This window comes from Oncorhynchus tshawytscha, linkage group LG04 (assembly GCF_018296145.1).
Source record: "Oncorhynchus tshawytscha isolate Ot180627B linkage group LG04, Otsh_v2.0, whole genome shotgun sequence".
Lineage (NCBI taxonomy): Eukaryota > Metazoa > Chordata > Actinopteri > Salmoniformes > Salmonidae > Oncorhynchus > Oncorhynchus tshawytscha.
In genome coordinates this window covers 28,558,642-28,583,901 of record NC_056432.1, presented here as the reverse complement: position 1 = coordinate 28,583,901, position 25,260 = coordinate 28,558,642, and the positions used below count along the sequence as shown (strand labels likewise).

The window sequence follows — 25,260 nt, the reverse complement described above, 5'->3', positions numbered from 1 at the left end:
CACTTGCTCGTCGATTGTCTCATTCCACAATCAGGGGCATTAATATGGAATTGTTCTTCCCTTTGCTGCTATGACAGCCTCCACTTTTCTGTGAAGGCTTTCCACTAGATGTTGGAACATTGCTGCGGGGACTTGCAGCAATGTTCCAAGAGCATTAGTGAGGTCAAATCAAATCAGATGTTATTTTATTGGTCAAATACATATGGTTAGCAGATGTTATTGCGAGTGTAGAGAAATGGTCGGGCACTGATGTTGGGTGATTAGGCCTAGCTCACAGTCAGTGTTCTAATTCATCCCAAAGGTGTTCGATGGGCTTGAAGTCAGGGCTCTGTTGCAGGCCAGTCAAATTCTTCCACACCGTTCTCGACAAACCATTTCTGTATGGAGCTCGCTTGGTGCATGGGGGCATTGTCATGCTAAAACTGGAAAGGGCCTTCCCCCAAACTTTTACCACAAAGTTGGAAGCACAGAATCGTCTAAAATGTAATTGTATTATGTAGCGTTAAGATTTCCCTTCACCGGAACTATATCAAATCAAATGTTTTTTTGTCATATGTGCCGAATACAATAAGTGTAGACCTTACCGTGAATGCAGTTCAAGGAATAGAGTTACTTACTAAATAAGCAATATTTACTAAATAAACTTAAGTTAAAAAATATATATCAAAAAGTAACACAAGAAAATTACATAACAATACAAAACAAAAAGCAGTTTCCATACCAGGCGGTGATGTAACAGGTTAGGATGCTCTCGATGGTGCAGCTATATAACTTTTTGAGGATCTGGGGATCCATGGCAATTTTTTTTTAGAAGTCCTGAGGGGGAATAGGCGTTGTCGTGCCCACCTTCACATCTGTCTTGGTGTGTTTGGACCATGATAGTTTGTTGGTGATGTGGACACCAAGGAACTTGAAACTCCCGACCTGCTCCACTTAAGCCCGTCGATGTTAATGGGGGCCTGTTTGGCCCTCCTTTTCCTATAATCCACGATTTGCTCCTTTGTCTTGCTCACATTGAGGGAGAGGTTGTTGTCCTGGCACCACACTGCCAGGTCTCTGACCTCCTCCCTATAAGCTGTCTCATCATTGTCGGTGATCAGGTCTACAGAGCACTGTTGTTTCGTCAGCAAACTTAATAAGGATAGTGTTGGAGTTGTGCTTGGCCATGCAGAGAGTGTGATAACACGGTGCTCCGGAACAGCTGGTGCTCTCATGCATGCTTCAGTGTTGCTTGCCTCAAAGCGAACATAAAAGGCATTTAGTTTGTCTGGTAGGCTCACGTCACTGGGCAGCTCGCAGCTGGGTATCCCTTTATAGTCAATATTTATAGTTAATATTTCTCAGGTCCTGCCACATCCGATGAGCGTCAGAGCCGGTGTAGTAGGATTCAATCTTAGTCCTGTATTGACGCTTTGCCTGTTTGATGGTTTGTCTGAGGGCATAGCGGGATTTCTTATAAGCGTCCGGATTAGTGTCCCGCTCCTTGAAAGTGGCAGCGCTAGCCTTTAGCTCGGTGCAGATGTAGGGGAAATATATTGCATTTGTGACAAATGTCCAAGGTGAATAGAGCACTCCAAACTATATGCGACTTAATCATGGTATCCAGAGTACAAGAAATATCTCGGAAGTCAAGTTCACAGACCTTTTCTCATTTGGGAAAACGTTTGTCCTCCGTCCTCTCCCCTCCTCGATAGCCTCCTTTTGGTGTGGAACTTAAGTGTATCCTCCCTGACACGGAACCCAAACCGGCTGCACGCGTGCACCATCGTGCGCTATCGTGCATAAATTTATTTTGTCCCCCTACACCAAACGCGATCACAACACGACAGGTTAAAATATCAAAACAAACTCTGAACCAATTACATTAATTTGGGGACAGGTCGAAAAGCATTAAACATGTATGGCAATTTAGCTAGTTAGCTTGCACTTGCTAGCTAATGTTAATTTGTCCTATTTAGCCAGCTTGCTGTTGCTAGATAATTTGTCATTTTACTCATGTACTACATATTGCATTTAGATGAGTAAAATTGTGTCTGTTTTTATTTAATTATTCTATAGTTTACTGTTGGAGGAATCCCATCCATGGTGTTTGCACGCTTGTAATCCGATAAGAATGTGTGGGGTGTTTAAAGTCAACATATTCCAGCAAGCAGCAATGATCTGGAGCAGGATTTTTCACCAGATATCACAGCTGATTTTGCCTTATTAGGCTGTGTGGCAATCTAGGAGTGGGAATGTGTTCAGCTCTGGCTGATTTCTGAGTATTTAGTCCTCCATCCTCCATTAGGGAATGAGAACGGTGGAGGCCAAATGCACAGACACAGAGAAAAGCATACGGTGGAGATACTTTTAGCTACGGTTTTTATTTTAATGTTAATGTTGCGTTGCCAAAGATACTAAAAAGACCTTGGCTGGAATTCTATGGAAGCGATATTGTTACTGCCGCAATTGGAAGTGCATTTGAAGTAATGTAGTGAATCAGGCAATGTTAAAGACATGCCACACTGGATTCAGACGTCAGTTCAACGTCTAGTTTTCATTTACAACTAATGTGAATTCCAACTAATGTGAATTCAACGGGGAAAAAAGTTAGGTGAACAAAAGACGAAATGGCCTTAAATTTAAGACTTTTCGCAAATCCAATCAGTTTTCCACAGTGATACAATGTTTTCACAGATTTTTTTGGTTGAGATTATGTGGAAACAATGTTGATTCAACCAGTTTTTGCCCAGTCGGGCTCTGGTATTTTGGAAACTAAGAAAGTATTTTTAAACCTTCTGCTTTGGGCTGGATGTGTCAATGTGTAGTTTATATTTATTTATATTTTTTATTTCACCATTATTTAACCAGGTAGGCTAGTTGAGAACAAGTTCTCATTTACAGCTGAGACCTGGCCAAGAGAAAGCAAAGCAGTTCGACACATACAACAACACAGAGTTACACATGGAATAAACAAACATACAGTCAATAATATAGTAGAAAAATTAAACACTGGAGTGATAGATGTGCAGAAGATGAATGTGCAAGTAGAGATACTGGGGTGCAAAGGAGCAAAATAAATAAATAAATACAGTATGGGAATGAGGTAGTTGGATGGGCTATTTACAGATGGGCTATGTACAGGTGCAATGATCTGTGAGCTGCTCTGACAGCTGGTGAGTCTACAGCTTCAGTGATTTTTGCAGTTCGTTCCAGTCATTGGCAGCAGAGAACTGGAAAGAAAGGCGAACAAAGGAGGAATTGGCTTTGGGGGTGACCAGACCAGTGAAATATACCTGCTGGAGCGCGTGCTGCGGGTAGGCGCTGCTATGGTGACCAGTGAACTGAGATAAGGTAGGGCTTTACCTAGCAAAGACTTGTAGATGACCTGGAGCCAGTGGATTTGGCGATGAGTATGAAGCGAGGGCCAGCCAACGAGAGTGTACAGGTCGCAGTGGGGGGTAGTATATATATATATGCATAATCTATGAGCAGAATTACTGTCTTACCTCAAAAAGCCATGAAATCCCTAGTTTGAAAGCGACAGCTTCTTGAAACTGTGCCATGCCATTTTCCGTACATTTGCCCTCACGTGGGCCAGCCCCCTAGCAATGCGAGTTCTAGCTAATGAGCTTCACCCCCTCGCATTTGAGTGACAGCTAGCAAGAGGCTTTCCCAGCAGGATCCAATGTGGTTGCAGGGCAGGCCCAACGTCTCAGTGGACACAGCAGAGAGAGCGAGAGATCAATGACGTGGTGCACATATCTGCACATATGTGACATAGTACGCAGTTTTCGGGGACCACTTTTGGTTTGTAAGTGCTACTTTCAGAACTACTGGCTAAAAAGTATGCAAAAGTACCGGAGAATATCTTTAAATTAGACTTTTCTAATAAAAGCATGCATTTTTGCAGTGCATGAGTTACTTGTGCCTATGCGGTATCCAGTGGGGGTGGGTGTGCCACAGTGGCTGTTTGACTTGATCCCTCCCTCAGAGTAGATATTGTAGTGGTGTTTGTTTGTGAACTGAGAGGATGTTTGTCTTCAACTGTTTTCTTTCCAAGTCTGTCACAAAACAGTTTGCATGTTGATGTCACGTCCTGACCTTTGTTATGTCTCTATTTTTGGTTTGGTCAGGGCGTGAGTTGGGGTGGGAATTCTGTTTTGTTCTATGTTTTGTATTTCTGTGTTTGGCCTGGTATGGTTCCCAATCAGAGGCAGCTGTCTATCGTTGTCTCTGATTGAGAAGGTAGCCTGTTCCCACCTGTACTTAGGTAGCCTGTTCCCACCTCTGTTTGTGGGTAGTTGTTTTCAGTTTTGTGTGTCTTCACCTGACAGAACTGTTTCATTTCGTCCACGCTCTATCTTTGTTGTTTTTTGGTTATTGCAGTGTTCAGTTTATTTATTAAAATTAACATGGACACTTACCCCGCTGCGTTTTGGTCTGATCCTTCCTATTCCTCATCCGAGGAGGACAACGATTGTTACAGTTGATCCCACTCTTAATTGATCATGATTAGATACAGTATGTCTCTCCTGCGATAACACAATTTATAATATTTATACATGAAAAGAAGAAACAAAAGACAGCCCTATTACTCCAGCGATTGACGTTAAGACCTGAATGGCAGCAGTGTTTGGAACAAAAAGGAGCTCAGTTGTTTGCCATTTTGGAGTATTAGATTAAACAGTCCTTCTGTGTGGAATGGCTGTTTGTCTAAAATGTCAATGCATCTGAGAGATGGGATCTCAGAGTGAATGTCAAAACACAGAGCATCACAAAGAACCAGCCCTGAGGGTCATAATGACCACAGAGTTTCGAGAAACCAACATGATGTCAAACATCTATAATGCTGCCTGCCCTAAAGGCCATTGGAAGTGTGAGTGTTTATGTTGAAATACCACAGATACAACAACCAGAAGGCCGAACTAGTTTACACGGTTGGAAAATTTGATATACTGGTACAGTGTCCCTCACATAAACATCATAGATAAGGATCCCCTTATTTTCCCTCTTATGTAATCTGGTTTATCCATAGTTGAGGAGTCAGAGAGTGACATCATTGTCTGGAACCAGGAACACTGCTTGGCTCTCTCTGCTACATTGGGTCCTGTGTTGTACTACTGTTTACACACAGAGTACATATACAGTGCCTTGCGAAAGTATTCGGCCCCCTTGAACTTTGCGACCTTTTGCCACATTTCAGGCTTCAAACATAAAGATATAAAACTGTATTTTTTTGTGAAGAATCAACAACAAGTGGGACACAATCATGAAGTGGAACGACATTTATTGGATATTTCAAACTTTTTTAACATATCAAAAACTGAAAAATTGGGCGTGCAAAATTATTCAGCCCCTTTACTTTCAGTGCAGCAAACTCTCTCCAGAAGTTCAGTGAGGATCTCTGAATGATCCAATGTTGACCTAAATGACTAATGATGATAAATACAATCCACCTGTGTGTAATCAAGTCTCCGTATGAATGCACCTGCACTGTGATAGTCTCAGAGGTCCGTTAAAAGCGCAGAGAGCATCATCAAGAACAAGGAACACACCAGGCAGGTCCGAGATACTGTTGTGAAGAAGTTTAAAGCCGGATTTGGATACAAAAAGATTTCCCAAGCTTTAAACATCCCAAGGAGCACTGTGCAAGCGATAATATTGAAATGGAAGGAGTATCAGACCACTGCAAATCTACCAAGACCTGGCCGTCCCTCTAAACTTTCAGCTCATACAAGGAGAAGACTGATCAGAGATGCAGCCAAGAGGCCCATGATCACTCTGGATGAACTGCAGAGATCTACAGCTGAGGTGGGAGACTCTGTCCATAGGACAACAATCAGTCGTATATTGCACAAATCTGGCCTTTATGGAAGAGTGGCAAGAAGAAAGCCATTTCTTAAAGATATCCATAAAAAGTGTCGTTTAAAGTTTGCCACAAGCCACCTGGGAGACTCACCAAACATGTGGAAGAAGGTGCTCTGGTCAGATGAAACCAAAATTGAACTTTTTGGCAACAATGCAAAACGTTATGTTTGGCGTAAAAGCAACACAGCTCATCACCCTGAACACACCACCCCCACTGTCAAACATGGTGGTGGCAGCATCATGGTTTGGGCCTGCTTTTCTTCAGCAGGGACAGGGAAGATGGTTAAAATTGATGGGAAGATGGATGGAGCCAAATACAGGACCATTCTGGAAGAAAACCTGATGGAGTCTGCAAAAGACCTGAGACTGGGAACGGAGATTTGTCTTCCAACAAGACAATGATCCAAAACATAAAGCAAAATCTACAATGGAATGGTTCAAAAATAAACATATCCAGGTGTTAGAATGGCCAAGTCAAAGTCCAGACCTGAATCCAATCGAGAATCTGTGGAAAGAACTGAAAACTGCTGTTCACAAATGCTCTCCATCCAACCTCACTGAGCTCGAGCTGTTTTGCAAGGAGGAATGGGAAAACATTTCAGTCTCACGATGTGCAAAACTGATAGAGACATACCCCAAGCGACTTACAGCTGTAATCGCAGCAAAAGGTGGCGCTACAAAGTATTAACTTAAGGGGGCTGAATAATTTTGCACGCCCAATTTTTCAGTTTTTGATTTGTTAAAAAAGTTTGAAATATCCAATAAATGTCGTTCCACTTCATGATTGCGTCCCACTTGTTGTTGATACAGTTTTATATCTTTATGTTTGAAGCCTGAAATGTGGCAAAAGGTCGCAAAGTTCAAGGGGGCCGAATACTTTCGCAAGGCACTGTATCTGTCTTTGAGCACTGACCATAATGATTACAGTCTCTAATGTTCAGTTACATGGGCCACATGGAAAACCCATCAACCCAAATACTGTTGGACAGCTCTCAACCTTACCTGGCCAAGGCCCAAATTGGAGAAAGTTCACCTTTAGAATCATGTATCAATTCTCAAGTCCCATAGTATCAGTTGTAGAGGTTTTCAGGTCTTGAGTTTCCATGCCATCTCTGTTATTATGTTTTGAGCCACTGTAGAGGAGAGGTGCCTCCAACGAGAGTCCCTATCTCCTTCATGTAGAAACAGCTCTCCTAATAGCATTTTCCAAGGTGCCGGTGATTAGGACCTGACTTCAGTCTGACATAGCTCACTTTCTCTACACTGTCCATTCTCACATATCTCTTTGCTTTATGTTATGGAAGAGTTTAGGGAGACTTGTGACTCATTGTGATTGTTTTGAATGGCATCTGCTGTGGTAACAGGGAAAGGAGGATAACACAAACTTTCCACTTTCAGAATGCCTGGACAATGGGTTTATGGAATCTCAGTCAACTCTGCTCAGGACAGTTTTGATTTATGGCAGAAAAGGTTGTTCGGCAGATGACTAATGACTTAGAGATTAAATGTTAAATCTTCCATGCAACGTTTTCTAGACAGTAATGCTATTTTCATCTGGAATGAGTTCACTCATCTTTCTGTGCTCTTCTGCCGGGAAGTGTATCAAGGTTCAGATCTCTGGGAGTGATTCTCAGCATGCATAACGAATTAACCAATAACTGTTGTGAAAGTGGAAAAGCTGTTTGTTGCTGGAAATACACTGTGCTAAAAATATTAGGAACACCTTCCTAATACCGAGTTGCACTCCCTTTAGCCCTCAGAACAGCCTAAATTCATCAGGGCATGGACTCTACAAGGTGTTGAAAGCGTTTCACAGGGATGCTGGCCCATGTTGACTTCAACGCTTCTCCCAGTTGTGTCAAGTTGGCTGGATGTCCTTTGGGTGGTGTACCATTCTTGATACACATGGGAAACTGTTGAGCGTGAAAAACCCAGCAGCGTTGCAGTTCTTGACACACTCATACCTGTCACGCCTGCTCCCACTCCTCCCCCTGGCGCTCGAGGGTGCCAGGCTCCCCAGCATTACGCACTCCTGCCACCATCAGTACGCACACCTGCCTTTCCCCGTCACGCGCATCATCAGCGTATTATTGGACTCACCTGGACTTAATCACCTGTTTATTACCTCCCCTATATTTGTCAGTTCCCCATCTCTTTCCCCCGCTGCTGCATTGATTGTCGTTGTTTTGCCCGTGTGCTGACGCTGTGCCTGTCTTGTTTCATGTCTGTTCCTTATTAAATGTTGACTCCCGTATCTGCTTCTCATCTCCGGCGTCGGTCCTTACAATACCGGTACACCTGGTACCTACTATCATACGCCGTTCAAAAGCACTTCAATCTTTTGTCTTGCCCATTCACGTAATCCATGTCTTATTTGTCTCAAGACTTGAAAATCCTTATTTAACCTGTCTCCTTCCCTTCATCTACACTAATTGAAGTAGACTTAACAGGTGACATCAATAAGGGATCATAGCTTTCACCTGGATTCCCCTGGTTGAATGACATTCTAGGTTGCTTTCATTATTGCATCTCCTGAGCTTTTTGGTCAGTTCCTTTATCGGTCTTCAATACTTCGACGTGACCCAGCTCAGAGGCATAATGCAATTGTCTCTGGATTAAGAGGGAATTGACTATGAATCTCTTTGTCTCCTTTGGGGGTGTAAGAGAATATGCTGCCGTGATGTGATTGTTCTCTGTGTGTGAGTAAGCATGACATCAATTATTGGTCATGATCTAACCTTTTATGTGTGTTTTGTTTATCTCAGGTGGATACTTTGGCATCTGCACAAAGATTTGGACATCCGAGACTATCCAGGACCATAACAGATGACATGAAGTCTCAGGTACAGGCATTTTGGCATGCGCCCTAACTCACAAATAATTTATAATGTAAGACACACAGGAAGAGAGCTAGATCCTTAGTAGATCTGAATTATATGAAATAACATATTCAGGCAGACTCAAAGCATTGAAGGTTTGCTAGAGAAGTTAAAAAGAAAAAGATTTGCTCTGTCAGAGCCAATAATTCTTATCTTTGAAGTCTGCCTTGGCAGAGTTGGCATGAACAGCACACAGAGGGAGGCCTTTTAAATATGCTAAACAACAAGGAAAAACACTAACACGTACAAGGTAGAATGAAAATAACAGCTATTTATGGACGGGCTAGAATTTCCATGAAAATGCCCCAGTCCTGGCTCCACAATGGAATCTCTCTGATTTAACTAGATACAGTTTCACACTGTGTAAGAGGCACAGGAACTTCCCATGACCCCCAGAGTCCACACTGGAGAGCTCAAATGCCCCCCTTATGCATTCAAACACACAGGAGTTGGATAGGATGGGTGGTTTTGGGCAGCAAGGGGGGGGGGCGGACCCGCTATGGAAAGGAAGAGGGCAGGGGAGGGCTTTGGGAGCATCGCTAACGGTGGTGCACTTTCACTGTGGTCAACATCAGCAACCCCCTCGGCCTGGGCCACGCCCCCTGGTTGGAGAATACGCAGCCCAGCTGAATGGATGGTTAATGGGTTTATAATGTGCCTCTCCTATTTCAGCCCCCTGATTTAGGTCCTGAATGGGCCTTTTCTCCAGCCTCTGCAAGGAAGATGATGAAGTGGATGGAACAACACTTCCTTCTGCTACTCTGCTTTAGTTAAATTCGAGGCCTTTTCAACAGGAGAGAGAGAGAGAGAGAGAGAGAGAGAGAGAGAGAGAGAGAGAGAGAGAGAGAGAGAGAGAGAGAGAGAGAGAGAGAGAGAGAGAGAGAGAGAGAGAGAGAGAGAGAGAGAGAGAGAGAGAGAGAGAGAGAGAGAGAGAGAGAGAGAGGAGAGAGAGAGAGAGAGAGAGAGAGAGAGAGAGAGAGAAGACAAATGAACATAAACATTCACAGAGAGACAGAAGGGTGAAGTGATCATCTCAACATGACATGACCCACTGACAACATGACATGGCTGTATTTAGATATAGTGTTCTACTGTCTCTCCTGTAGCATCGTGTGGAAGTCCGGGACCATCTGAATGGCTCTTGTATCGTCTTCTCTGATGATGGTCCCTCCTCCAGTCAGCAGCATCACCTGTCCCCTCCAGACCTGACCCAGGAGGTGGTGGTCATCTCCCCGGAGCTCCCCACCCCCCCTCTCAGCCCCTTCCGTTCCACAAGACTGCCACCTGTGGAGCAAATTAAGGTAAGCAACACTTTCAAGGAGATACAACTGGTTATTGTAGCACTGCAATGATAACAGCCGTTTGTCTGAGGTTACTGGTTGGGTTAGGGTTAGAGACCACATGTCATATTCATCAGACAGCTGCTTCTCCCTGTGGAATTGTCTTTTATCACAGGTTCAATGTTATGCTACTGGAATGGAATGTACTGGATATTGATAGTGGTCCTGTCTTTGTGTTGGATAATGCAATATATGCTAATGTATTCTGCACTACACACTAAGTTGTTAATTTTCCATTTGACTGCGACAATACTCAGTCAAATGCTCTCCAACTAATGCTAATATTGGACTGACTGGGTTTCCATCATAGGTCTCCGAGGTCAATGGGAGTGGCCCTCTTACTGACCCCCTTCGTTTTGGATCATACTATGGCCCTGCTCAATCAAATGGTAAGATTATAATTTCAAGACAATTCTAATATAGAGCATCACAGTTTGATTTAAATAGGTATTATGTTTAACCTGTCTCCCCCCCCCAACATTCATCTGAAAAGGCAGCGCGGGAAATTCCAAAATATTCTTTAGAAATATTTAACTTTCACACATTAACAAGTCCAATACAGCAAATGAAAGATAAACATCTTGTTAATCTACCCATCATGTCCGATTTTTAAAATGTTTTACAGCGCAAACACAACATATATTTGTTAGATCACCACCAAATCCAAAAAAACACACAGCCATTTTTCCCAGCCAAAGATAGTCACAAAAGCAGAAATAGAGATACAATTAATCACTAACCTTTGATAATCTTCATCAGATGGCACTCATAGGACATCATGTTACACAATACATGCACTGCCAGAAACCTGCTAAATGACCTCCAGCAGGCCACAAATGTGCATGTGTCTGCTCAAACGGTCAGAAACAGACTCCATGAGGGTGGTATGAGGGCCCGATGTCCACAGGTGAGGGTTGTGCTTACAGCCCAACACCGTGCAGGACGTTTGGCATTTGCCAAAGAACACCAAGATTGGCAAATTCGCCACTGGCGCCCTGTGCTCTTCACAGATGAAAGCAGGTTCACACTGAGCACGTGACAGACATGACAGAGTCTGGAGACGCCGTGGAGAACGTTCTGCTGCCTGCAACATCCTCCAGCATGACCGGTTTGGCGGTGGGTCAGTCATGGTGTGGGGTGGCATTTCTTTGGGGGGCCGCACAGCCCTCCATGTGCTCGCCAGAGGTAGCCTGACTGCCATTAGGTACCGAGATGAGATCCTCAGACCCCCTTGTGAGACCATATGCTGGTGTGGTTGGCCCTGGGTTCCTCCTAATGCAAGACAATGCTAGACCTCATGTGGCTGGAGTGTGTCAGCAGTTCCTGCAAGAGGAAGGCATTGATGCCATGGACTGGCCCGCCTGTTCCCCAGACCTGAATCCAATTGAGCACATCTGGGACATCATGTCTCGCTCCATCCACCAACGCCACGTTGCACCACAGATTGTCCAGGAGTTGGCGGATGCTTTAGTCCAGGTCTGGGAGGAGATCCCTCATGAGACCATCCCTCATCCCCATCCCTCATCAGGACCATGCCCAGGCGTTGTAGGGAGGTCATACAGGCACGTGGAGGCCACACACACTACTGAGCCTCATTTTGACTTGTTTTAAGGACATTACATCAAAATTGGATCAGCCTGTAGTGTGGTTTTTTGACTCCAAATCCAGACCTCCATGGGTTGATACATTTGATTTCCATTGATAATTTTTGTGTGATTTTGTTGTCAGCACATTCAACTATGTAAAGAAAAAAGTATTTATTAAGAATATTTCATTCATTCAGATCTAGGATGTGTTATTTTAGTGTTCCCTTTATTTTTTTGAGCAGTGTATATATCCAATAACATTCCAACCTGAGCATTTGTTTTTGTCTACAGAGTAATGGAACGTATGGCGATATCATGAGAAATGTGCCTGACCAGGAACTGGCATTCTGCCAGACCACTGACTCAAATAGCCCCCATCCGGCCCCACACACTAGAGGCGTCATTCCACGTTCTACTGACTGTTGACATCTAGTGGAAGGCGTAGGACGTGCAAACAGATCCATATCTTACTGGGATGTGAATAGGCGATGAGTTGAAAATCAACCAGCCCCAGAATTTCCACTTCCTGTTTGGAAGTTTTCCTGCCATATGAGTTCTGTTATACTCACAGAAATAATTCAAACAGTTTTAGAAACGTCAGAGTGTTTTCTATCCAATAATAATATGCATATATTAGCATCTGGGACAGAATAGGAGGCAGTTCACTATGGGCACACAATTCATCCAAAGTGAAAATGCTGCCCCCTATCCCTAAAATTTAAAGCTGCAATATGTAACTTTTTGGGCAAACCGACCAAATTCACAAAGAAATGGTTTGTTATAAATCTGTCATTCTCATTGAAAGCAAGTCTAAGAAGCGGTAGATTGGTTCTATGTGAGCTTTTTCTATGCTTCCAGTTATTAACTTTTGTTTTTGAGTCGTTTACTTTCGGTATTGTACACCAGCTTCAAAATGTTGAAAATACATGTCACGATCGTTTGTGGAATTAACTGACCAAGGCGCAGCATACGCAGAGTTCCACATGTTTATTCAGAATGAAACTCACAAAAAATATAAACAGCAAACGAAACTTGAAGCTAATGGCGTGCTCACAGGCAATTAACCAAAAAACAAGATCTCACAAAAACCCAGTGGGGAAAATGCTGCCTAAATATGATCCCCAATCAGAGACAACGATAGACAGCTGCCTCTGATTGGGAACCATACCATGCCAACATAGAAATAGAAAAACTAGAGTACCCACCCTAGTCACACCCCGACCTAACCAAATTATAGAATAAAAGGTCAGGGTGTGACAATATATTTTTTTATGGAAAATATACAGTACCAGTCAAAAGCTGGACACACCTACTCATTCAAGGGTTTTTCTTTATTTTTTTACTATTTTCTACATTGCAGAAAACTATGAAATAACACAAACGGAAACATTTAGTAACCCAAAAGTGTTAAATAAATCAAAATATATTTTAGATTTAGATTCTTCAAAGTAGCCACCCTTTGCCTTCATGACATCTTTGCACACTCTTGGCATTCTCTCAACCAGCGTCATGAGGAATGCTTTTCCAACAGTCTTGAAGGAGTTCCCACATAAGCTTAGCAGTCGTTGACTGCTTTTTCTTAATTAACTCAGTGTTCCAACTCATCCCAAACAATCTCAATTGGTTTGAGGTCGGGTGTTTGGGGAGGCCAGGTCATCTGATGCAGCACCTTCACTCTCCTTCTTAGTCAAATAGCCCTTACACAGCCAGGAGGTGTGTTTTGGGTCATTGTCCTGTTGAAAAACAAATGATAGTCCCACTAAGTGCAAACCAAATGGGATGACACATTGCTACAGAATACTGTGGTAGCCATGCTGGTTAAGTGTGCCTAGAATTCTAAATAAATTACTGACAGTGTCACCAGCAAAGCACATCCACACCATTACACCTCCTTCTCCATGCTTCACGGTGGAACCACACATGCGGAGATCATCCATTCACCTACTCTGCGTCTCACATAGACACAGCAGTTGGAAACCAAAAATCTCAAATCAGACCAAAAGACACATTTCCACCGTTCTAATGTCCATTGGCCGTGTTTCTCTTCTTCTTATTGGTGTTCTTTTAATAGTGGTTTCTTTGCAGCAATTCGACCATGAAGGCCTGATTCACGCAGTCTCCTCTGAACAGTTGATGTTGAGATGTGTCTGTTACTTGAACTCCGTGAAGAATTTATTTGGGCTGCAATCTGAGGTGCAGTTAACTCTAATGACTGACCTTCATGTCTTAAAGTAATGATGGACTGTCATTTCTCTTTGCTTATTTGAGCTGTTCTTGCCATATTATGGACTTGGTCTTTTACCAAATAGGACCTTGTCACAACACAACTGATTGGCTCAAACACATTAAGAAGGAAAGAAATTCCACAAATTAATTTAATTTGGCACACCATTTAACAAGGCACATCTGTTAATTGAAATGCATTCCAGGTGACTACCTCATGAAGCTGGTTGTGAGAATGTCAAGAGTGTGCAAAGCTGTCATGAAGGCAAAGGGTGGCTACTTTGAAGAATCTAAAATATAACATATTTTGATTTGTTTAACACTTTTTTTTGTTACTACATGATTCCATGTGTTATTTAATGGTTTTGATGTCTTCACTATTATTCTGCAATGTAGAAAATAGTAAAAATAAAGAAAAACCCTTGAATGAGTAGGTGTGTCCAAACTTCTGACTGGTACTGTATTTCACAGCGGTTTGGATGGTACAACACTAGACTCGCTTGTTTTGTCAGATAAACTGAAGCTAGGCAAACAATTAGAATTTTAGCAACCAGGAAATGGCAGAGTGATTTCTGCATAGTGCATCTTAAAGTGACAAATTTTATGGGATCTTTGGTGAAAGTAGTACCCTCAAGGGAGACATGACTAATACTGTATGTGATGTAGTCTCTTCCCAGTGTTTACGCCAAGTAGAGCATGGGTTGAATCTTGTGCAAAAATATTTTTTCATGTGTCAAAGCTTTATGTACCACTGAAGGACAGATCTTTTTTATAACCAGCTTCAATCAAGCCTTTACAATCATGTTATTATCACCCTAAAATAAATTATATGATGTAGGATATTAACCACACAATTAACAAAAGTGTTTTATAAATTAAATCAAACTCCATTTCACAGTGGCACTCTATGGCCACCCAGTGGCAATGATGATGAAGGCAGCTTGAATGTTCACTGTTACTCAGCTGAAATGTAGAGGAAGAATGAGGACAGTTTAAACTGCCTTTGATAACAGACCTGTGCTGTCCTCTCTCTCTGTAACAGGGGGTCTGTCTAATGGAGTCCAGACCAGGGGCTCTTCCACTCTGCCCCGGAGGGCTGCTACGAGGGAGGAGCGCCTTATCAAATTCTCTGGGATCGGCCCAGTGGATGAGACAGGGATGCCCATCGCCTCCAGATCAGTAAGATACACACAGTGTACAGCAGCATTCGTCAGTGGAGCTCAAGAGTCACTATACACATATGGTCCTAGGGTGCAGAGTTTATCTTAAATTGGTCACTCACACAGAAAAAACTCCTTGGTCTGCTCCTAGTTGTCATTTATGTGGAGCCAAAATGTTCTAATTTATGTACTCTGAAACTTGTGAGTCTACAAACTTCTATGTCTACAAACATGTTTTTGTCATTTTCCCTTTTCTCACACCAGAGTGTGAACCAGCCCAAAGACTGGTACAGGAGCATGTTCAGACAGATCCACAAGAAGCCAGAAGGTATGACCCCTCCTCCCTCGCCCCTTCTCTCACACACACCAGCCCACACAGACAATTCCTGTCTGTCAATGTCAGCCTCCAGAAAGCTGATCCAGGGTGCAGATTATTCCAATGAGAGGAGAGAACGCTCAAGCCATTTTGATATCTATACCCAGTCATTCCAACTTCTCTACATATCTAACTCCATCCTACATCTTTCATACCGGTCCTCATCTCCAGTTGTATATCAGTAGTCTATTCCTTTATACCGGTCCTCATCTCCAGTTGTATATCAGTAGTCTATTCCTTTTATACCGGACCTCATCTCCAGTTGTATATCAGTAGTCTATTCCTTTTATACCGGACCTCATCTCCAGTTGTATATCAGTAGTCTATTCCTTTTATACCGGTCCTCATCTCCAGTTGTATATCAGTAGTCTATTCCTTTTATACCGGTCCTCATCTCCAGTTGTATATCAGTAGTCTATTCCTTTTATAGTCCTCATCTCCAGTTGTATATCAGTAGTCTATTCCTTTTATACCGGTCCTCATCTCCAGTTGTATATCAGTAGTCTATTCCTTTTATACCGGTCCTCATCTCCAGTTGTATATCAGTAGTCTATTCCTTTTATACCGGACCTCATCCCAGTTGTATATCAGTAGTCTATTCCTTTTATACCGGACCTCATCTCCAGTTGTATATCTAGTCTATTCCTTTTATAACGGTCCTCAGTTGTATATCAGTAGTCTATTCCTTTTATACCGGACCTCATCTCCAGTTGTATATCAGTAGTCTATTCCTTTTATACCGGACCTCATCTCCAGTTGTATATCAGTAGTCTATTCCTTTTATACCGGACCTCATCTCCAGTTGTATATCAGTAGTCTATTCCTTTTATACAGGACCTCATCTCCAGTTGTATATCAGTAGTCTATTCCTTTTATACACCTCATCTCCAGTTGTATATCAGTAGTCTATTCCTTTTATACCGGACCTCATCTCCAGTTGTATATCAGTAGTCTATTCCTTTTATACCGGACCTCATCTCCAGTTGTATATCAGTAGTCTATTCCTTTTATACCGGACCTCATCTCCAGTTGTATATCAGTAGTCTATTCCTTTTATACCGGACCTCATCTCCAGTTGTATATCAGTAGTCTATTCCTTTTATACCGGACCTCATCTCCAGTTGTATATCAGTAGTCTATTCCTTTTATACCGGACCTCATCTCCAGTTGTATATCAGTAGTCTATTCCTTTATACCGGTCCTCATCTCCAGTTGTATATCAGTAGTCTATTCATGGTTATGTGTATGCTTGGTGATACTCAGGGTTAGATGACCGGAATGTCCAGGATGGATCTTGGTTTAAAACTGATTCTCAGGTGTCACCACTCTGCAGGCAGTTGGCTTTTAAACCCCAACAGGTATCACAGCTACTGATCTTTCCTCAGAGGCCCAGTCCCACCACTGTGGGAGTGTAATATTGTGTATGATCAGGCACCAACCTGATTATTGTGCAGGTGATGGATTCTTTTGGCAGACCACAAAATATTTGCACTACTCACATATCAAAGATAATGGCATTGGAATGCAACAACTGAATAGAATATAGCATCATAATTATGAGTTAAAGGTTTGAGATGATCACAAATCAACAGAGCAAATGGGTGGATGTTCCTCATCTACATGACCGTGTCACGTATACTCCTTCTACGGTGCTCGAGTTCATCAGGCTGCTCATTATTACGCACACCTGTCACCATTGTTACGCATATCAGCGCATCAATAGACTAATCTGGACTCAATCACTTGCCTGATTACCTTCCCTATATATGTCACTCCCTTTGGTTCTTTTCCTAGGCGTTATTGTTTCATGTCTGAACACTACTCATGTTTCTTGTTTTGTTCCTTGTGTTATTTATTATTAAAAGTCACTCCCTGAACTTGCTTCCCGACTCCCAGTGTATACGTGACAGAATAAGGCCTCACCAAAGGGGAGCAACAGGGAGATTTTTTGGTGTGTATTTCTTTTTTTGTGAGTGTAGATGACGTCGTGTTTGAGGGCCGCTACCGGGATGCCTCAGCAGGTTCGTCAGGTTTACAAGACCTGGTTGTCCCCTCAAGCGTCTGTTGCCGAGTCTACCGAGGATGCCTCAGCGGGCCGGTTCGTCACGTCGGGCTCCCCCGCCTCGGGCCGGTTCGTCACGTCGGGCTCCCCTTCCTAGGCCAGCTCGTCAGCTTCCTGCGCCTCGGCCCTGCTCGTCAGCTTCCCGCGCCTCGGCCCTGCTCGTCAGCTTCCCCTGGCCGGTTCGTCAGCTTCCCCTGGCCGGTTCGTCAGCTTCCCTCGGCCGGCTCGTTAGGTTCCCAGTTCCCATGCCTCGGCCGGCTTGTCAGGTTCCCGTGCCTCGGCCGGCTCATCAGGTTCCCGCGCCTCGGCAGAAGTGTCTGGCCTGCTCCTCGGGACCGTCCCTCTGGTCGGCGTCCTGCGGCTGGAGCTGCTCATAAGGGAGGAGGTACTATCATGTATACTCCCTCTCCGGCACTTGAGGTCGTCAGGCTGCTCATTATTACACACACCTGTCACCATCGTTACGCACATCAGCGCATCATCAGACTCACCTGGACTCAATCACCTGCCTGATTACCTTCCCTATATATGTCTCTCCTTTTGGTTCTTTCCCTAGGCGTTATTTGGGGCTCCCGAGTTGCGCAGCAGTCTAAGGCACTGCATCTCAGTGGTAGAGGCGTCACTGCAGACACCCTGGTTTGAATCTAGGCTGTATCACAACTGGCTGTGATTGGGTTGTCCCATAGGGCGCAGCACAATTGACCCAGCGTCGCCCAGGTTTGGCCGGTGTAGGCCGTCATTGTAAATAAGAATTTGTTCCTAACTGGCTTGCCTAGTTAAATAAAGGTTAAATATATATATTTTTTATTGTTTCTGTTCTGTGTTTCATGTCTGTACGCTACTCATGTTTCTTGTTTGTTCCTTATGTTATTTATTATTAAAGGTCACTCCCTGAACTTGTTTCACGACTCCCAGCGTACATGTTACAGACCTCCTCTCAATGGGGAAGGGCTTACTATGATTACTGTTATCTAAATCCCTGTTTCTCTTTGCTGTCTTTGCCCATTTGATAGAAACTGACGAGGACTCTGAGCGATGGTCTGCTGAAAGTGAGTGCAGAGGAAATATCAGGTTTCATGTTCTGAACTGTAACAAATCTACTCTATTTAGATGACCAGTATTTCCTAACACTCATTTCTACTGATCTTAAGGGAGCCGGGCCCTCGCTGCTGACTCAGCCAGTCGGCAGGAGACTCTGACCCATATGGACAATTATGGAGCCCTCCCTGACTGGTGAGACTGAGAGACTGATGAAGGCGACTGTGCGAGTTCATGTTCAACCTCCTTATTTAAAACAACAGTAGAATTCCTGTTGAGAATGTTAAGATGTGTTTGTTTCTACTACTGTATAACCATGACTAAGTTCACAGCACATCAGATGCATGTGATCAGTCATTGTGAAACACGAGGTACATGCAACTTGGGTGAATGGCTATATGTGTGAATTCTAACCCAGTCCAAATGCAAGGAGTTGGGAGAGACAAAAACAAGTGCCGGATAGACAAGTTTGGATCTGTTCCTACAAGTACTGACAATGAATCCATGATTTAAGTTGTTTGCGTGTATGTTGGGGATTGTGTTTCAGGAGTGAGCTGGGGGTTAAAGATACGCTTTCAGACCGATGGGGGCACCCTCCACAGCCCAGGAGCATATTTGACTTTGAGCCTGGACAGAGCACCACATCAGAGGTCCAGAGTCAGGTAAAGCCTCACACCCTTTTTAATTTAACATGCAGCATTACTGCACACTGGAATTTAGATGGCACCTGGACATAGTGTTTCTGTTGAACGGTAGCACTGTTGCACATATTTTCTTGAAGTTAGATTCAAAATTGCTGATTGTAAAACAACTTGTTTTTCATTGAAGTTTTCAAAAGATTTGTGGCTTAGCCTCAGAACTATGTGCTGTATTCACTAGTGTGGGGGTGGGCTGCCCTCAAGAGCTACTTGTGACAGCGTTGACCTAATCTTTTTCCTATGAGGATTAGTTTGTGTCAATACCCTGGAATGCCTCTCAGCTGAGAGCACAATCAAAATAACCCTCCAGGTGTTTTTATGTTCATTTTTAATGTATGTAATGTTGTCTCAAGCTACGACTTTTAATGATCTAATGAATTCAATCAATCAAGCATCTCACGCCAGGTATTCAGGAACTTGTTAATGCGGTCACTGGTACAATGGCACACCAACACCAGGTGTATTTCCGGTTTCCTTCTTAATTGCGAGAATTTTTTGGAACAAGCAAAATAACATGAAGAAAGTGTTTGTTTACCATGAACTGCCGTGAACTACCGGGTGGTCAACAGTGTTAGTATTGCTGTTTGTGATGCATGTGTTCCCTGGGTAATTTATTATCTTACTAAAATAAATAAGGTAACTCTTTTAACTGCCCATACATGTTTGTGTGTGTGAGTGTGAGGCCCTGTGAGCACTGAATGTCTGTTAAAATACCTTGAATGATTTAGAGTGGACTGTGTTTGTCTGGGCTGAAGTTGTGAATGGCTCTTGTCACCACGTCCCAGATCTGGTGCAAATTGAGCCTGGCGTCTCATAATGGGAAGAAAATAAATCTTTGTTTCCAATCTGCCACAGTAGAGTCCCCCACGGGGCCAGGCGTCTTGTGATACTGATTATGCCTGTTAACCTCTTGTGGTGTGTAATGCTTCACAGCGTGGAGGCTTATTGCATTTCCTCAGGAGGTCATAGCTTGGATTCCTCTAGATTAGGTAAAAGTCAACTCACTGATACAGGGTCAGATATTTTTTCTGGACCCAGGTTTTTTTATTTTATTTTTCGGAGCTTAAAGGTCCCGAAGCTACTCTGGGAAAAGGTGCTTGTTTTTCTTTCATGCAGCCACAACTCAATAGTGCCGCCCAAAAAAAGATGTACTTTGATTGAAACAAACCACAGGTATGCTACAGTTAACTTCTTATGGCTTACAACAACAGCCAGTGAAAGTGCAGGGTGCCAAATTAAAAACAACAGAAATCTCATAATTAAAATACCTCAAACATAGAAGTATTTTACACCATTTTAAAGAAACTTGTTGTTAATCCCACCACAATGTCCAATTTCAAAAAGGCTTTACAGCGAAAGCACACCAAACGATTGTTAGGTCAGCACCTAGTCACAGAAAAATACTGCCATTTTTCCAGCCAAAGAGAGGAGTCACAAAAAGCACAAATAGAGAAATGAATCACTAACCTTTGATCTTCATCAGATGACACTCATAGGACTTCATGTTATACAATACATGTATGTTTTGTTTGATAAAGTGCATATTTATATAAAAAAATCTCAGTTTACATTGGCGCGTTACGTTCAGTAATGTTTTGCTTCCAAAACATCCGGTGATTTTGCAGAGAGCCACATCGATTTACAGAAATAGTAATCATAAACTTTAATATAAGATACAAGTGTTATGCACAGAATTAGATATATTCTTCTCCTTAATTAACCTCTTGCGACGAGCAAACCCGTATCCGGGAGCGTAATCATAGCCTCAAACGCATTAGCATAACGCAGCGGACATAAATACGCAAAAAAATCACAAATGAAATGAAATAAATATATTCAAACACAAGCTTAGCCTTTTGTTAACAACACTGTCATCTCAGATTTTCAAAATATGCGTTACAGCCAACGCTAGACAAGCATTTGTGTAAGTTTATCATGGCATAATGCTATGCTAGGCTCTGCTGGCAGCAGGCAACATTTTCACGAAAATAAGAAAAGCAACCAAATTAAGTCATTTACCTTTGAAGAACTTCAGATGCTTTCACTCAGGAGACTCCCAGTTAGATAGCAAATGTTCCTTTTTTCCAAAAATATTATTTTTGTAGGCGAAATAGCTCCCGTTTCTTCATCATCCTTGGCTGAGAAATCGACCGGAAAATGCTGCAACTATAACGCCAAACTTTTTTCAAAATTTGCTCCATAATATCGACAGAAACACGGCAAACGTTGTTTAGGATCCATCCTCAAGGTGTTTTTAACATATATATCCGTCGAGGCAATTGGTTTCTCATAAGAAGCGAATGGAAAAATGGCTACCTCAGTATTTTACGCGAGATTTTCTGCGGGAGACACCATGTGACCACATGCTATATATGGTCCCTAACAGCCATTCTTCAATGGAAATGCCTAAAAAGACATCACAATGCTGTAGACACCTTGGGGAAAACGTGGAAACCGTAAGCTCATTCGTAGCTCATTCACAGACATATAAGGAGTCATTGGCATGAGGCGGTTTCAAAAAATGCTGCACTTCCTGGTTGGATTTTTATCTAGGTTTCGCCTGTAACATCAGTTCTGTGGCACTCACAGACAATATCTTTGCAGTTTTGGAAACGTCAGTGTTTTCTTTCCAAAGCTGTCAATTATATGCATAGTCGAGCATCTTTTCGTGACAAAATATCTTGTTTAAAACGGGAATGTTTTTCATCCCAAAATTTTAATAGCGCTTCCTAATGCATAACTGGTTAATGCAACCGCTGTGTCAGATTTCAAAAAAACTTTACGGAAAAAGCACACCATGCAATAATCTGGGTACGGCACTCAGACAACAAGACAAATAGCGTTATAAATATTCACTTACCTTTGATGAGCTTCATCAGAATGCACTCCCAGGAATCCCAGTTCCACAATAAATGCTTGATTTGTTCAATAAAGTCCATCATTTATGTCCAAATACGTCCTTTTTGTTAGCGCGTTCAGTTCACAAATCGAAACTCACAATGCGCTGGCAGGTCCAGGCGAAAGTTCAGAAGAAAAGTAATATTACAGTTCGTGGAAACATGTCAAACGATGTATAGAATCAATCTTTAGGATGTTTTTATCATAAATCTTCAATAATGTTCCAACCGGAGAATTTCTTTGTCTTCAGAAATGCAATGGAACGCAAGCTAACTCTCACATGAACGCGCGTGACCAGCTCATGCCACTCTGCCAGACCACTGACTCATTCAGCTCCCATTCCCCCCTCCTTCACAGTAGAAGCATCAAACAAGGTTCTAAAGAATGTTGACATCTAGTGGAAGCCTTAGGAAGTGCAATTTGACCCCATAGACCATGGGTGTCAAACTCTGGCCCGTGGGCCAAATTTGGCCCGCGAGACAATACCAAATTACTACTAGAGCTGGCCCGCCGGTATTATACAGCGCATTCACCACTAATACTACGAATCCCATAATGCTCTGCTGTTTTCGCGCGCCAATCAGGACAGGACCCAGAAACGCTCTCTCCTCTGTGACAGTAGTCATAGCAACATAGACGCTACAACTGTCAGCGAGCTAACCCTTCCCAAAAATGGCGAAAAGAAAGGCAGAAAACAGGAGCTTTCTGGACAAGTGGGAGGCAGAATATCTGTTTACATATGTAAAAGACAAACCTGTTTGTCTTGTTTGTGGAGTCAACGTGGCTGTAAGTAAGGAGTCAACATTAGACGACACTATGAAACGAAACACCATGACAAATACAAGGACCTGGACATGACTCAAAGGAGCCAGAAAGTAGAGGAGATGAAAAGAAGTTTGGTTTCACACCAGAATATGTTTAAAAAAGCCACATCACAAAGCGAGGCTGCTGTAAAGGCTAGTTATATAGTGGCAGCAGAGAACGCAAAATCAGCCCGGCCCTTTAATGAGGGAGAGTTCATGAAAAAGTGCATGATGAAGGTTTGTGACCTCGTATGCCCAGAGAAAAAACAAGCATTTTCAAACGTGAGCCTGAGCAGGAACACAGTAGCTGATCGCACATGTGATCTTGCCACCAATCTGTATGACCAGCTGATGGAAAAGGGAAAAGATTTTGTTGCGTTCTCCCTCGCTGTGGATGAGAGCTGCGACGCATCTGATACTGCTCAGCTGTCAGTCTTCATCCGTGGAGTGGACTCAAATCTGTGTGTTACGGAGGAGCTATTAGGATTCAAATCAATGCATGGCACAACCACAGGAAAGGAAATCTTTGAGGAGGTTTCCAAATGTGTAACTGAAATAAAGCTGCCGTGGGATAAACTCGTTGGATTAACGACAGATGGTGCGCCAGCGATGTGCGGTAAAAAGAGTGGACTGGTGGGCATGGTTCGGGAGAAGATGCGGGAAGAGAACTGTGCAGGTGAGCTAACTGTTTACCACTGCATCATACATCAGGAAGCACTGTGTGCCAAAGCCCTAAAGATGGAACATGTTATGACCACAGTAACACAGGTAGTTAACTTTATAAAAGCCAAAGGTCTAAATCACCGCCAGTTTAAATCTTTTCTGGAGGAGTGTGGTTCGAATACGCAGACGTGCCGTATCACACAGAGGTGAGATGGCTAAGCAGAGGAAAAGTACTGAACAGATGTTTCGAGCTGCGTGAGGAAATATGTCAATTCCTGGAAACCAAAGGGAAGGATACAGCAGAGCTCCGGGAGCAAAAGTTCCTGTGTGAGCTGGCCTTTCTCTGTGACATCTCGAGCCATCTCGATGCGCTGAACCTGCAGCTTCAGGGGCGGGGGCGCATCATCACAGACATGTACGCTGCAGTGAGGGCCTTCAAAACTAAACTGTGCCTGTGGGAGAATCAGATGCTGCAAGGAAACCCTTGCCATTTTCCCTGCTGCCAATCCATAAAAGCGCAGATCTCTACCGCCGTGTTCCCATGCGCACAGTTTGCTGAAAAACTCAGTGTTCTCGCCGCTGAGTTTAGCCGGCGATTTGCCGACTTCGATGCCCAGAAATGCAAGTTTGAACTGCTTAGTAATCCCTTCGCAGTTGATGTGGAAAATGCACCAACCAACATCCAAATGGAGCTGATTGAACTCCAGTGCAACGACACGCTGAAGTCAAAGTATGATGCTGTGGGCGCCGCACAGTTTCCACGGTTCATCCCTGACACAATGCCTCAGCTCCGCACCCAAGCTGCTCAGATGCTCTCCATGTTCGGCAGCACTTATCTATGCGAGCAACTTTTCTCCTCGATGAAGATGACCAAAACAACTCACAGGAGACGTCTGACTGATGAACATCTTCGCTCGATACTGAGGATTTCTTCAGCTCAGAGCTTGAGCCCAGACATTGATGAACTAGCATCCAAGAAGAGATGCCAGGTATCTGGCTTGGGCACATCAGATTAGACCAGTGTGCACTAATTAACGTTTTCTTTATGCACTTTTTCTTGCTACAAGGCATGGGCTTGAATGGTTGATTGATTTATTATCATTTTATTTGTAAAATTATTAGCCAGTGGAAAAAGTTCATTTTGGTATTTAAATCAGAAGGCTGCAAATAGAAAGAGGCATACAATTTTTATTTAAATTTTATTTATTTAATAAATGAATGCCATTGATGTGTTTTTTCATTTGAAATTCGATTTTGCATGTCTCCACTATTAAATTATATATTGTATGGTAATAAGCGATGCTTGTTCCATATTCAATGTTAAAGCAAAACTTGTTTGGGTCCATATTAAAAGGTTAATTTGTTCAATGTTGGCCCGTGACTTTGTTCAGGTTTTACATTTTGGCCCACTGGGTATTTGAGTTTGACACCCCTGCCATAGACACTGTATATTCGATAGGCAAAGAGTTGAAAAACTACAAACCTCAGATTTCCCACTTCCTGGTTGGATTTTTTTCTCACATTTTTGCCTGCCATATGAGTTCTGTTATACTCACATCATTCAAACAGTTTTAGAAACTTCAGAGTGTTTTCTATCCAAATATACTAATAATATGCATATATTAGCAACTGGGCCTGCATGGCAGGGAGTTTACTCTGGGCACCTTATTCATCCAAGCTACTC

General features: G+C 42.9%; 1 protein-coding gene across 6 annotated transcripts in view; it reads left to right on the top strand.

The window, feature by feature from the left end:
- Positions 1–25,260, top strand: part of LOC112248482 (vinexin) — a 55,485-nt gene that overhangs the window by 13,594 nt on the left and 16,631 nt on the right. For all 6 annotated transcript variants that reach the window (XR_002953234.2, XR_002953233.2, XM_024417546.2 and 3 more), the window contains exons 2-9: positions 8,616–8,693; positions 9,836–10,030; positions 10,380–10,458; positions 14,921–15,057; positions 15,303–15,366; positions 18,490–18,525; positions 18,628–18,709; positions 19,062–19,176. Coding sequence is in view for 4 of the 6 variants with exons in the window: in XM_024417546.2 (XP_024273314.1) it covers positions 8,682–8,693; positions 9,836–10,030; positions 10,380–10,458; positions 14,921–15,057; positions 15,303–15,366; positions 18,490–18,525; positions 18,628–18,709; positions 19,062–19,176 (720 nt within the window). In the remaining 2 variants the exon portion in view is untranslated. The remainder of the gene's footprint in view (positions 1–8,615; positions 8,694–9,835; positions 10,031–10,379; positions 10,459–14,920; positions 15,058–15,302; positions 15,367–18,489; positions 18,526–18,627; positions 18,710–19,061; positions 19,177–25,260) is intronic.